This window comes from Anomaloglossus baeobatrachus, chromosome 5, assembly GCF_048569485.1.
Source record: "Anomaloglossus baeobatrachus isolate aAnoBae1 chromosome 5, aAnoBae1.hap1, whole genome shotgun sequence".
NCBI classification, from domain to species: domain Eukaryota; kingdom Metazoa; phylum Chordata; class Amphibia; order Anura; family Aromobatidae; genus Anomaloglossus; species Anomaloglossus baeobatrachus.
The window spans coordinates 574,843,352-574,856,751 of NC_134357.1; the positions used below are offsets into that span (position 1 = coordinate 574,843,352).

At 45.0% G+C, this 13,400-nt stretch overlaps 1 protein-coding gene across 1 annotated transcript; it reads right to left on the reverse strand.

The window, feature by feature from the left end:
• Positions 1–266: 266 nt before the first annotated feature.
• On the reverse strand, positions 267–13,198 carry LOC142312422 (uncharacterized). Its single transcript, XM_075351362.1, has 3 exons — positions 13,114–13,198; positions 12,917–13,030; positions 267–2,441 (listed from the first exon to the last, which is right to left on the reverse strand). The coding sequence occupies exons 1-3, from the start codon at positions 13,196–13,198 to the stop codon at positions 1,273–1,275; spliced, it is 1,368 nt and encodes a 455-aa protein (XP_075207477.1). The 3' UTR covers positions 267–1,272.
• Positions 13,199–13,400: the final 202 nt, after the last annotated feature.

The following is a 13,400-nucleotide window of genomic DNA, read 5'->3' on the forward strand; positions in this document are numbered from 1 at the left end:
GAGAATCAGATAACACATGTCAATCACTGGGATTTTCTAACACTCGCGGCCACTGGATTGTCCGCCGGCTGTGACACCTCTAACATCCCCTCACTATTTTTGTGTGAAATGTCTACAGCTCTGCCTCAACTCCAGAGGTTCTAAGGCAAAATCATCACATCTAAACAATAGAGAAAGATAGGCATAAAGATGAAGAATATAGAGTATATTTTACAAGCATTTATTAACAAAACAAGATTTGAAATGCAATTATATACAATGTGATATACTTAAGAGTTGCTAGCTCCAATCTGGGGCTGCACTTTTTAGTAAATAAAGCAGTGGGAAAGCTGAGATTAGTGAATTATCTATAGATAATCCAGTATCAAAATCTTTCACAAATGTTCATAAAGGCTCCCTGAATACCCAACTTACTAACAAAGTGGAGCTCAAATTTCCATTTTGTGAGATCTCAGTGTGCAGAGCGGGATCCCACAAATCTCTGCAGCTGCTCTAAGCACAAGACACTGCTCTCTCAACTAATCCAGCGCTGTCACATACTTTTTTAAGGTTTTATTGAACTGCTTAAGAAGAATCAAGCAGTGCTGCGGTCATAGAGCTCACTCTTTCACTGTGAGAGTGATCACTGAGGGTTTTTGGATCTCACAACCTGGAAGTTCCTTTTCGGGGACATTAGGGACAGCTCCAAAAGTTTTGGTACTGGATTATATTTAGAAAATTCACTAATCTGCGGCTTTCCAGTGCTTTAATAAATAAAAAAGGTAGCCGCAGAAATTGGGGGATATTTCCCCAGTAACAGGGTCAGCAGCAGATTCCCCCATAACAGTGCATCATGACCACAGTTTTTGCTTCAATGTTTTTCCCTATTTTCCTTCTTCAAAACCTAGGTGTGTCTTACGGTCCGAAAAATACGATAAGTTTAAAAAGAGAGAAAACAGTTCTTTCCCTCACCAATACTTACTTGAGCAATTGTAGCCGATTTTTGGAAAAAAAACCCCTTTGAATTATAGTACATCATGATGGCTTCTCCCGTGTGACTCATCTAACAACAGGACCTGATTAATGATAAAAAAACATTTGGCAAATTCTGAAAGGAAGAATGGCTGCTCCTCTCTGTTGGTTTTCTGATGGTCGGCAAGACTTGATTTACCAGTTAAACATTTCAATTATTCACAACATGAAAAAGGTTCCTTCCTGTGTGGCTTCTTCACAAGTTTAGCAAGATCTGATTTCTGAGAATAACATTTTCCACATTCAGAACAAAAAAATGGTTTATTTTGTGTGATTTTTTTGATGGTAAACAAGATGTGATTTCCTAGCAAAACATTTTGCACATTCTGGGCATGAAAATGGCTTCTCTCCTGTGTGAGATCTTTGATGCACAACAAGTTCTGATTTCTGAATAAAACATTTCCCACACTCTGAACATGAAAATGGCTTCTCCCCTGTGTGAATTTTCTGATGTATAACAAGGTCTGATTTCTGAATAAAACATTTCCCGCACTCTGAACATGAAAATGGCTTTTCCCCTGTGTGTTTTTTTTGATGTTTAACAAGATGTGATTTATGGATAAAACATTTCCCACATTCTGAACATGAAAATGGCTTCTCCCCTTTGTGAATTTTCTGATGTTTAACAAGATGTGATCTCTGAATAAAACATTTCCCACACTCTGCACATGAAAATGGCTTTTCTCCTGTGTGAATTCTTTGATGCTCAACAAGATCCAATTTCCAAATAAAACATTTCCCACACTCTGAACATGCAAATGGCTTCTCCCCTGTGTGAATTTTTTGATGATTAGCAAGGGTTATTTTCTGAGTAAAACATTTTCCACATTCTGGGCATGAAAATGGCTTCTCCCCTGTGTGAGTTTTTTGATGGCTATTAAGATGTGATTTCGTGATAAAACATTTCTCACATTCTGAACATGAAAATGGCTTCTCTCCTGTGTGAATTTTCTGATGTCTAACAAGATGTGATTTCTGAGTAAAACATTTCCCACACTCTGAACATGAAAATGGCTTTTCCCCTGTGTGAATTTTTTGATGATTAGCAAGGGTTAATTTCCGAGTAAAACATTTTCCACATTCTGGGCATGAAAATGGCGTCTCCCCTGTGTGAATTTTCTGATGTCTAACAAGGCCTGTTTTCCAAATAAAACATTTCCCACATTTTGAACATGAAAATGGTTTCTTCCTTGCAGGAGCCGTTACATGTTCCACATCCCTTCTGTAACTTTCATTTTGCTTAAAATTCTGTGATAAATCGGACTTTTCGACTTGTTTGAAAAGATCAGATGATAAAGCTTTTCGAGGAAGGACTGGAGGTATATCTGTGACAACAGTATACTCTTTATATGTATCATGTGTGATACTTTGATCATCTGTTTTAATTTCTGAAGATATTAGATTTCCATCTGAACTCCCAATATAGTCATCTGCTAAAAATAAACAGTTATTATTTCTTAATGATATTATCTTGAAATTACATTTATTTTTTTAAACCATAACATCAGAAATTAAATTAGGAAAAAATGTATTCTGAATCTGTTGTCCAATTTCAATATCTAAAGGCCCCGTTACACGCTACGATATATCTAACGATATGTCGTCACGGTCACGGATTCCATGATGCACATCCGGCATCGTTTGACATATCATAGCGTGTGACAGCTACGAGCGACTGTGAACAAGCAAAAATACTCACCTTTTCGTTGCTCGTTGACATGTCGCTCATTTTTAAAAAAAAAAATCGATCGTTCTTCTGCGCTCCGGTTGTTCATTGTTCCCGAGGCAGCACACATCGCTTCGTGTGACACCTCGGGAATGATGAACTGCAGCTTACCTGCGGCCGCCAGCAATGCGGAAGGAAGAAGGTGGGCGGGATGTTACGTCCCACTCATCTCCGCCCCTCCGCTTCTATTGGGCGCCCGCTGTGTGACGTCGCTGTGACGCCGAACGTCCCTCCCCCTTCAGGAAGAGGATGTTCGCCGCCCACAGCTAGGTCGTTCGGGAGGTAAGTACGTGTGATGGGGGTTAACGACTTTGTACGACACGGGCAACAAATTGCCCGTAACGCACAAACGATGGGGGTGGGTGCGATCGCACGATAAATCGATGCGTGTAACGGGGCCTTTAGGCTGCTTTCACACTTGCATTGTGTCACATCTGCCAGGTCTATTGCTGCGTCGAAACGTTTTGTGTTGCTAACGGACCCAACGGATGCGTTATTTCGCAGGAATCCGTCAGCGGCACTACAGCCCCCATCATCACCGCATACACCGGCACTACCGCCCCTATCATCACGGCACAAGGAGGTACTACCGCCCCCATCATCACCGCACACACGCAGACACTACCACCATTATCGCCGCACACACACCGACACTACCGTCCCGATCATCACCGCACACACCGGCACTACCGTCCCCATCATTACTGCACACACCGGCACTACTACCCCCATCATCACTGCACACACCGTCACTACCGCCCCCATAATCACCGCACACACACTGGCACAACCGCCCCCATCATCACCGCACACACACAGGCACTACCGCCCCAATCATCACCATGCACACCGGCACTACCACCCCCATCATCACTGCACACACCGGCGGCACTACAGCCCCCATCATCACCGCACACACAGGCACTACAGCCCCCATCATCACCGCACACACAGGCACTATCGCCCCCATCATCACCGCACACACCCCGGCACTACCTCAGTGACGTCCCCGCTGACAGCGCCATTCACTTCAGTTTCTGCGAGGAGCTCACAGAGATCGGCGATGTTCTACTACTGCTACTGTCAGCTTCTGATGTAGCAAAGCTGAAAGCGTCGTGGGACCTTATGTGGATTACGTCGGACCTGGAGGAGTATTTGGTGATTAATAAAATGGTAAAAGAGGGTGTTTTTTGTCTTTTATTGCAAATAAAGGATTTTTTCGGGTGTATGTGTTTATTTACTTTCACTTACAGGTTAATAATGGGGGGTGTCTCATAGATGCCTGCCATGATTAACGTAGGACTTAGTGGCAGCTATGGGCTGCCATTAACTCCTTATTACCCCGATTGTCACCGCACCAGGGCAATTCGGGATGAGCTGGGTAGGAGTCCCGAGACTGTCGCATCTAATAGCTCCGGCAATTCCGGGCGGCTGCTGTCTGATATTTTTCGGCTGGGGCTCCCCATCACGTGTGGCTCCCCATCCTGAGAATACCAGGCTTCAGCCGTGTGGCCTTATCTTGGCTGGTATCAAAATTGGGGGGGAATGCACGCCGTTTTTTTAATTTATTTATTGTACTGCATGATATAGACCCACCCATCAGCGGCTGTGATTGGTTGCAGTGAGACAGCTGTCACTCAGTGTGGGGGCGCATCTGACTGCAACCAATCATAGGAGCCGGTGGACGGGGGAAGCAGTGAATACGAGCTGGAATAATGAGCAGCCGGCATTTTCAAAAGCATAGCAGTGTGACAGCTGTGTAGCACCGTGCCGGTGATCGGTGAGTATGAGAGGGGAAGAAACCGACCGACAGAGAGAGATAGAGACCGAGAGAGACCGACAGAGAGAGACCGATTGCGATGAACGCAAGTGTGAAAGCAGCCTAAGAGTTACATCTTCGTTAATTGTGATCTCCCATTCATTGCTCCAGTTCTCTGGAATGTGCTGCAGTAAATAATCTGATTGATTGCCACAATGTGACTGCAGGATAATGAGGGACAGGAGGCTCGTATACGGTCCCTCACACTAGTGGACTCTAAGGTATTCCTAACGTTTGGATTACCCGTGAAGATGGAGATGCCGGAGTCCCATGCCTTACTATTCTCCTGACCAGATCTAATATGTTATCCACCGGATAAACAAGGGGCAGGAATATCATGGAAATACAGATTAAGACAGATGAGAAACACAGATTAAGACAGACGGGACACATTGCAAACTCACAGAAATAAACAGTGAGAGACTAAGGAGAAAAGCAAGAGCAGGAAAGCAGGAACAAAAAGACAACAAGGGTTAACACCACAACAGCTTACAGCAATAATGCACAACCACCGGTAAGTCTGGATCACAACATCTGACCAGACAAGTATAGGTAACCTATAGTTGGCATTAATGGAATAGTCCAGCCAGTTTTGTGTCCCATGAATGGGAACTACGTGTTGTATATATTTCTTGCATTACATATTTTTCCTCCTATCAGGAAATTCCATATTGTTACTAGGTAGATTTAGACTGTATGACGTTTGTCCCTATGTTCCTCCCTTAGTTGGCTTCTGTATAGAATGCTCATCCCTTTTCCTTCAGTTTAGTCTTGAGAGGAACCATTGCTGAAGACACGTCTACAACCCTGTACAGATTGTTCCTTTTCACCTGCCTTTATTTTGTACTTAATACAAGATTCTAGAAGAAAACTACAGCATTTCTCCTGGTCTTCCTACAAGTCATCGTTTGGCTGAGTTTAAAACTATCTGTGGATGCCGGTAGTGTGAGTACAATCATACAGTTATCTAAGGGACTAATAATTAGAGAGGTTGGGATTCATAGCTACCAGGAAGAGACAGAATAGTGAAAAGGACTAGCTGTGACCGGGATTAGTATACATATATCAGTAAAGAACCTGTTTCCAGGAGTGCTATACTGCATACAATCCAGAGAAAGGATTACCCCAAAGGGCTGATAACAAGCCACTGCATAAAACTTTATAGCAGCTTGCAGACAGAAAGTGCCCTGTAAAGTATTAACCTGTTATCAGAACTGTGTGCAGCTATAAACCTAGAATCACCCATAAGCTAATTGTAAGCTGCAGCCAAAGACTCTGCAAATACATTCTGGAAACACAGGCTGCTCCTCAAATCAGATTGCATCATTGTATTGGTTTCCCTGACAACCAGGGCAGAGCAGCATTCACCCTTGCTGATAGAGGCAAAGAGAACAATTTCACTTCCTGCTCTAGAGCAACAAGAGAAATACATGGACTCACACTCAAATTACAGTGAAAGATCTAAGCGGTTGACCAGACCAACATGGAAGGTTAAAGAGAACCTAGAAACAGCCAGAAGTGAACTGCTTACCCACACAACATTATTGTGGCAAAGAGAGCAAAAACATGTGACTGTTTTATCTGCGCCCGGTGCTCATGACCTACCACCAGAGGGAGCCCTTGAACAACTGTACTCAGCATACCGGTCCTACAAAGAGATTTGTAAAAAATATTCCTCTACCCTGCTGAGATCAAATACGTCTGAGTCTCAAAAAGAACTACAGGACTTCCAACAGCTTAATGCTGAACGAGACCGCAACGTGCGCGACATTGTGAGCGAGACTGAAGCAAAAATGGCACAAATGTCAGGAGCGGCATCTTACAAATCCAGGTCCGTTAAGAGCCCAAGGCACTCACTCAAATCAGGCTCATCAAGGTACTCAACCCTCAACGGGCAGCTCATAAAGGCGCGCGCTGAAGCAGAAACAACGAAAGTACAAGCCATCTTCGCCCAGAGAGAAGCAGAGATGAAAGCATAATCTGCAAGCAGAGAAGCAGAGATGAAAGCATAATCTGCACGCAGAGAAGCAGAGATGAAAGCAGAATCTGCACGCAGAGATGAAAGCAGAATCTGCACGCAAGGAAGAAGAAATTGAAGCCCTACAGAAGGAATGTGAACATGTGGCGGTCACGGCAAGGCTAAAAGTCTTTGAGCAAGCTCTCGGTGGTAACCAAGAAAGGAGCGCCAGTTTGTGTGATCTCGACACAGAAGACTCACTTAAGCATACAAGAGATTACGTGCTGAGCCAAGCCGACGAACTGCCAACTACCATCAACATTCCCGTCAGCGCTAACACGTCTCCAGAGCTTCAAGACACTGATCCACCTACAGCTTCCAGCCTTCCAGGTCAGTCCAATGCACCTCAGACTTTCAAGCCTGAACCTGCTTCATGTTCCAATGCACAGCCACACCCTGCGCATCAGCAACCTACGTATGCCCATGTCTACATGCAACCTAACATGCCGGCAAGGCGCTACACTCCCAACAACTGTGTAGATCCGGCCCCGTATACAACAGAGATTGTATACACCAAACCGATCACTGGTCTAAACACCTACGCTACTCCGTACTTTGCCATGTTCCCGAACCAAGAAGCTACGAACCACGCAACCAGCACCACACAGTCCGCAAATGTACCCCCAATGTCGGAAAGATCAGACATGTCCGACTTTGCAAAGTACATGATCTGCCGAGAACTCACCAACACCGGTCTCGCAAAGTTTGATGACAAGCCCAAAAACTACAGAGGGTGGAAGTGCGCCTTCAAAACTGCAACGCGTGACCTTGGCATTACGGCTGCCGAAGAGCTGGACTTGCTAATCAGGTGGCTAGGGCCACGGTCTACTGAGAGAATCCAGAGACTCAGATCCGTCTACATCAGCGACCCAATAACTGGTCTCGCAACCGCATGGGACAGGCTAGAGAAAGGCTTCGGCAGTCCTGAAGCAATTGAAGATGCACTGCTGAAACAACTTTATGACCTTCCCAAAATATCTGGCAAGGATGCTTCAAAGTACCAGGGACTCAGCGACCTGCTGTCCGAGCTCCAGCTGGCCAAAACCGACACACACCTACCTGGCCTCAGCTACCCGGACACCACTCGTGGGGTGAAACCCATAGTCGCCAAGTTACCTTACAACGTGCAGGAAAGGTGGACCACGGTAGGAACAAACTATAAAAAAAGAGCACCAAGTCTCCATCCCTCCATTCTCCTACTTCTGCGAGTTTATCAACGGCATCGCGGAACGTAAGGCAGACCCCAGCTTTACCTGTGGAGAACCCACCGGCTCCACTTCACCAGCTCCCAGATATGAGAGCCCTCATCAAAATAACAGAAAACGTAGGGGCCCAGTATCAGTCAAAAAGACCGATGATCTACCACCTACACCAAGGTCAGCACCAGACAAGGACCATGAAGGCGGGAAGGCGGAAAATCCAAACCGCCAGTGTCCTATTCATAAACTGCCACACCCCCTGAAGAAGTGCATTGGCTTCAGGAAGAAACCCCTTCAAGACCGAAAGGAACTCTTGAAAAGGTTTGGGGTATGTTTCAGGTGTTGTGCCTCTACAGAACACCTTGCCAAGGACTGTAAAGGTTACAATTAAGTGCATGCAGTGTGACAGCACAGATCACGTACAAGCGCTCCACCCATCTCAGCCTGATCCTGCACCTACACCTTCTCCTACCACAAGTCATGGCGGGGAGAGTACAGGCCAAGCTGTAAACCACCTCACAGTATCCTCCTCGTGCACCGAAGTCTGCGGAGAAGATCTCTGGGACAAGTCTTGTGCGAAAATATGCCTAGTAAGGGTATATCCCAAAGGTCACCCAGAAAGGGCCGTGAAGGTGTACAGCATCCTGGACGACCAGAGCAACAGGTCACTCGCCAGGTCTGAACTCTTTGACTTGTTCGGCTTAAAAGGAAATGCCTATCCTTACACACTAGGTACTTTCAGCGGCATCTCAGAAGCTTGCGGAAGAAGAGCCAGTGGTCTCGTGGTAACATCTCTTGAAAATACCGTAGAGATACCTCTACCAACACCCGTCGAGTGCAAGCAGATACCGGCTAACCGGGAAGAGATTCCGACACCGGAGGCAGCTCTTCACCACCCTCACCTGAGAACTATCGCCAGCAAGATCCCAGCTCTCGATCATAGGGCAAAAATCATGATTCTGCTTGGAAGGGACATCCTCCGGCTACATAAAGTAACAAATCAACGGGCCACACGACGCGCCATTCGCTCAGCGCTACGCCTTAGGCTGGGTATTCATAGGAAACGTCTGCGTGGGCAGAATGAAGAGTCCCGACGCGATCTCCTCCTACAAGACGCACATACTCCCAAACAGTCGCGGCATTCACTTTCAACCATGTCCGCATCACTACTGGGTGAAAGAGAGGCTGAGCGCCACCAGGTGGCGACAGCAGCCGCCAGACTGCACGGATGCATACCATCTCTGGGATGACGACTTCGGGTCAACAGTATTTGAGTCTACAAATGAAGACAACAAGTTGGCACCGACGAGAGAAGACAAGGAATTCATAAAGATTATGGATAAAGAGTTCTCTCAAAATGACTCAAACACTTGGGTAGCCCCATTACCCTTTCGGTCTCCAAGGCCAAGGTTGCCAAACAATTCCCAGCAAGCAACCGCAAGGTTCTCCTCTCTAAAACGCACCTTGAAAAGACAACCAGAGATGTAGAAACACTTTGTCGACTTCATGCAAAATATCCTCGACAGAGATCATGCTGAACAGTGGCACCACATTCCCACCGAACAAAACCGAGCTGACCGAGGAACGAGACTCACTGCTGCGTCCAAACTCGGAGACAACATATGGCTGACACCTCCAAGTATCTTATACGAGGAGACCTGCGATAACTACGTCGGCAACATGTACGAGCTGGTGGAACCAGAATCCGACAAGGAAATTAGACCAGTCGTGTCCGCTCGCTACACTTCAGTGACATCAAAACAGAAGTTGAGACCTCATTGCTTTGAGCGCTTCTCAAGTTGGTCATCTGCGGTATGAGCCGTAGCTCGTCTTATTCACATCGCTCACTGTTTCACCGACTACAAGTCTTCAACGTGCCATGGCTGGCACATGTGCGTGAATCATTCTGCTGTGATCGACAAAGAACATGCCAAACGATTCCTGTCCAACTGTGGAACTAATTTCACAAAGCCTTGTAAGGAACTGCAGCTAAACAACTTCTTGGCTGACAATGGCTGTACCTGGGTGTTCAATCCCCCACACTCATCACACATGAGTGGATTTTGGGAACGTATAATCGGAATCGCACGAAGAATCCTTGATTCCATGCTACTCCATGCTGGTGACCTTCCTCGCAGATGTATCCGCTATAATAAACGCCAGACTTCTGGTTCCTGTATCATCCGACCCCGATGCTCCAATGATTCTCACTCCAGCCACACTCCTCACACAGAAAATTGGAGCTGTTTCAGTCCCTCCTGGGGACTTAAATCAAAAGGACATTTTCAGACATCAATGGAAGCAAGTACAACATCTGTCCATCATGTTCTGGCATAGGTGGAAGACCGGGTATTCGCATCTGCTTCAAAGCCGTCACAAATGGCAGAAGCCATCTCCTAACCCGCAAGTAGGAGACATTGTCTTGCTGAAAGACAGAGAGGCTCATCGCAATGAGTGGCCAATGGGACTCATCACCAAGGCTGTACTCAGCGACGATGGAAAGACTCGGAAGGTAGAAGTGAAGGTGACGAAGGGAGGCTCAACCCGTATCTTCTTTTGTCCAGTCACCGAACTCGTGCTACTTTTACCAAAGGAGGACGTTACATGAACTAACTTTGTCGTTGGACACTGCCACGGCGGGGAGCGTACCTTTCCTTATCCCTGCTGTACTGAGACACAGCTGCCCGTGTCCAATTGAACCTTGAACTTTTCCTTTGGGCTAAAACTTTACCGTTGGATTATTGGGTTGGAGGAAGAGTTGGCATGTTTGCGGCTTCCCCAATCTGAAGATGGGTTTGTTGAACTTGAATTAATTTTTTCTACTTTTACATTGTTACGCAAGGACTATGCGTCATCAACCAAGCATGGACTTGAATTCAGTGCATTACCGTTGCATTTTTCTGTTTCTCTCTTTCTCGTTACCGGTTTCGTGACATCGAGGAACAGGATCGACTCCTTACGTCATACAAGGACTTGTGAAATCAGATGATTTCAGACGGGGAGTGTTGTGTCCCATGAATGGGAATGTGTTGTATATATTTCTTGCAATGCATATTTTTCCTTCTATCAGGCAATTCCATATTGTTACTAGGTAGATTTAGACTGTATGAAGTTTGTCCCTATGTTCCTCCCTTAGTTGGCTTCTGTATAGAAAGCTCCTCCCTCCTCCTTCAGTTTAGTCTAGAGAGGAACCATTGCTGAAGACACGTCTACAACTCTGTACAAATTATTCCTTTTCACCTGCCTTTACTTTGTACTTAATACAAGATTCTAGAAGAAAACTACAGCATTTCTCCTGGTCTTCCTACAAGTCATCGTTTGGCTGAGTTTTAAACTATCTGTTGATGCTTTTGAAGTGTGAGTACAATCATATAGTTATCTAAGGGACTGATAATTAGAGTGCTTGGCATTCACAGCTTCTAGGAAAAGACAGAATAGCCAGCATATACAGAAGGGGATACTTTCTCTTCCACAGCATGTGATCAAAGACATTAACTGGTGGAGGAAGGTTGAACTAGATGGATCTAGAATAAGAGGAAAAAATATCGGCACATCCAACGTAAAATAATTTCTTTCTTTATTTATTTTATTTTCAAGCTTTCCTCCACTTCATCTGTAGATGGACCTAGGTCTTTTTTCAACCTAAGTAACTATGTAATAAGCAGCCCAGTAGAGAATAACTCTTGGTAGCCTGCCCAAGTCTGTGGTTTGACACCTGCGTCTCCCTGCACTGCTCACAGATATCAGAGAAGTTAACATGCAAAGTGCAAGAATCTATCAACTATGGCAGTTGGCAAAACCTGCAAAAATGTCCTTGTAACATTGATCCACAACATAGAAAATTAGAAAAATTTTTTTTTGAAAGACGAAAATAAAATAGTTACAGACAGATGCTGGATATTTAACAGGGTTGTCCAGGACTGTAAAATTCATGGTCTATCTTTAGGCTTTGTAAAAAAAGCAGGAGGCAGGGTCTTGCGGTCTGTACAAATAAACATACAGAAATTACATGAGCTCCAATTCATCAAGACTGGCGATGGACACTGAAAAATGATGTCAGGGACTGGAGTGAGATTTCTGGCATAGGGAACGCCGCAGTTTGTTAGGAATTAGACAAGCGGTGGTAACACAATCTTCTTATGGCCAAGCTCTGCTCATTTTGGCAAAAGCTGGTTAAAATTGGTGGGAAACCTCCAAAAGTCACCCAATTTTTTTCACAACTCTGTATTGCACAGAAAGTTTTCAGAACTTTTGAAGTGATTTAGGCCAGAATTCTGCCATAATTGCTTTAATGAATCAGGGTCTAGGTGTCAAATCTCCTTCTGTAGGGGTCTCCATTCCTTCCAGGGTAGTTTGCCAGTAGTTCACATTCTCTAAAGCAATAATTTTATTACATCTTCTTTAGTTGAAAACTTTTACATTTCAGTGTACGGCTGTAATTCTGCCCATTTTGGCAAAGCTGGTTAAAATTGGCGTGAACATACACACACTCACACACACACACACCAGACTATCTCCTCTTCAGCTATAGACTTCTATAATTAACAGACCTTTGGTCACATGATGTGGTCATAAAGGTCCTTGAGCAGTTCTATAATCAGCATATAAATACTGGTGCCGCTAAGAGAATGGGTTAGTTTGCTCTCCCTTTCCCCTAATGCCAGCCTTTCTTCTATTAAATTCATTTAGACTCCTACAATTAAGAGACCTTTGGTTACATCATGTCACATGACTCTGAAGTCATCAAAGATCCTCAAACAATCAACCTTAGAATACAACTGATGCGGACCCTAAGAGAGTGGGGTTCTGGAGAAATTGTGCAGTTTGACTCCTCCTAACGTTGGCCCTGACTGTAACTAGGGCTTATTTATGGAGTAGAGCTTATATTTCAAGCATTCTCCAAAAATCCCATAAAATCGTGCTAGGGCTTCTTTTCGGTGCAGGTCGTATTTTCAGGGAAACAGGGTATTCATGAACCCTCTGCAGGTCTTTGAGTTCCCTTCATAATGACATAGAGAAGGCAGTAGAAACAAACAGCAGAAGAAGCAGAAGCAAAGAAAATACAGCTGAAAAAAACAGAGCAGAAAACCTAAAAATGTAAACACAAAATTAGTACAGAAAGTACATGAGTAGATATCTCTTACTGGATAGAGCTGGAGGAAACACATCCTGAGGAACATCGGGATATTCTTGTCTACAGTCCTGTGGGAGAAGAGGACGGGGACTTCTCTCTGGTGTTGTCCTCTTACTGGATAGACCTGGAGGAGACACATACAGGGACTGAATTCATTCCTTACATACAGATAATTATAGGCCGTGTGTATTTAGTCCTGTCTATTACCTGGTGATGTGAGGGGCTGGGGAACCTCCATCATGACGTCCTTGTACAGATCTTTGTGTCCTTCTAAATACTCCCACTCCTCCATGGAGAAATAGACGGTGACGTCCTGACTAGTGATGAGCGAGTACTAAAAAGCTCGGGTGCTCGAAGCTCGGGCCGAGCCTCCCAAGATACTCGTGTACTCGGCCCGAGCAACGAGCCCAATGTTATCCTATGGGAGACCCGAGTATTTTTGTGAAATGACCTCCCGGCAGCATGGAGAAACCCTAAAAATGTCACAAAAGTCT

Coding starts and splice junctions, on each gene's coding strand:
- LOC142312422 (XM_075351362.1), bottom strand. CDS start 13,198: ATGGAGGAGTGGGAGTATTTAGAAGGACACAAAGATCTGTACAAGGAC. Junction 13,031..13,113: donor CCAGCCCCTCACATCACCAG/GTAATAGACAGG, acceptor TGTCTCCTCCAG/GTCTATCCAGTAAGAGGACA. Junction 2,442..12,916: donor GTTTCCTCCAGCTCTATCCA/GTAAGAGATATC, acceptor TATTTTTAGCAG/ATGACTATATTGGGAGTTCA.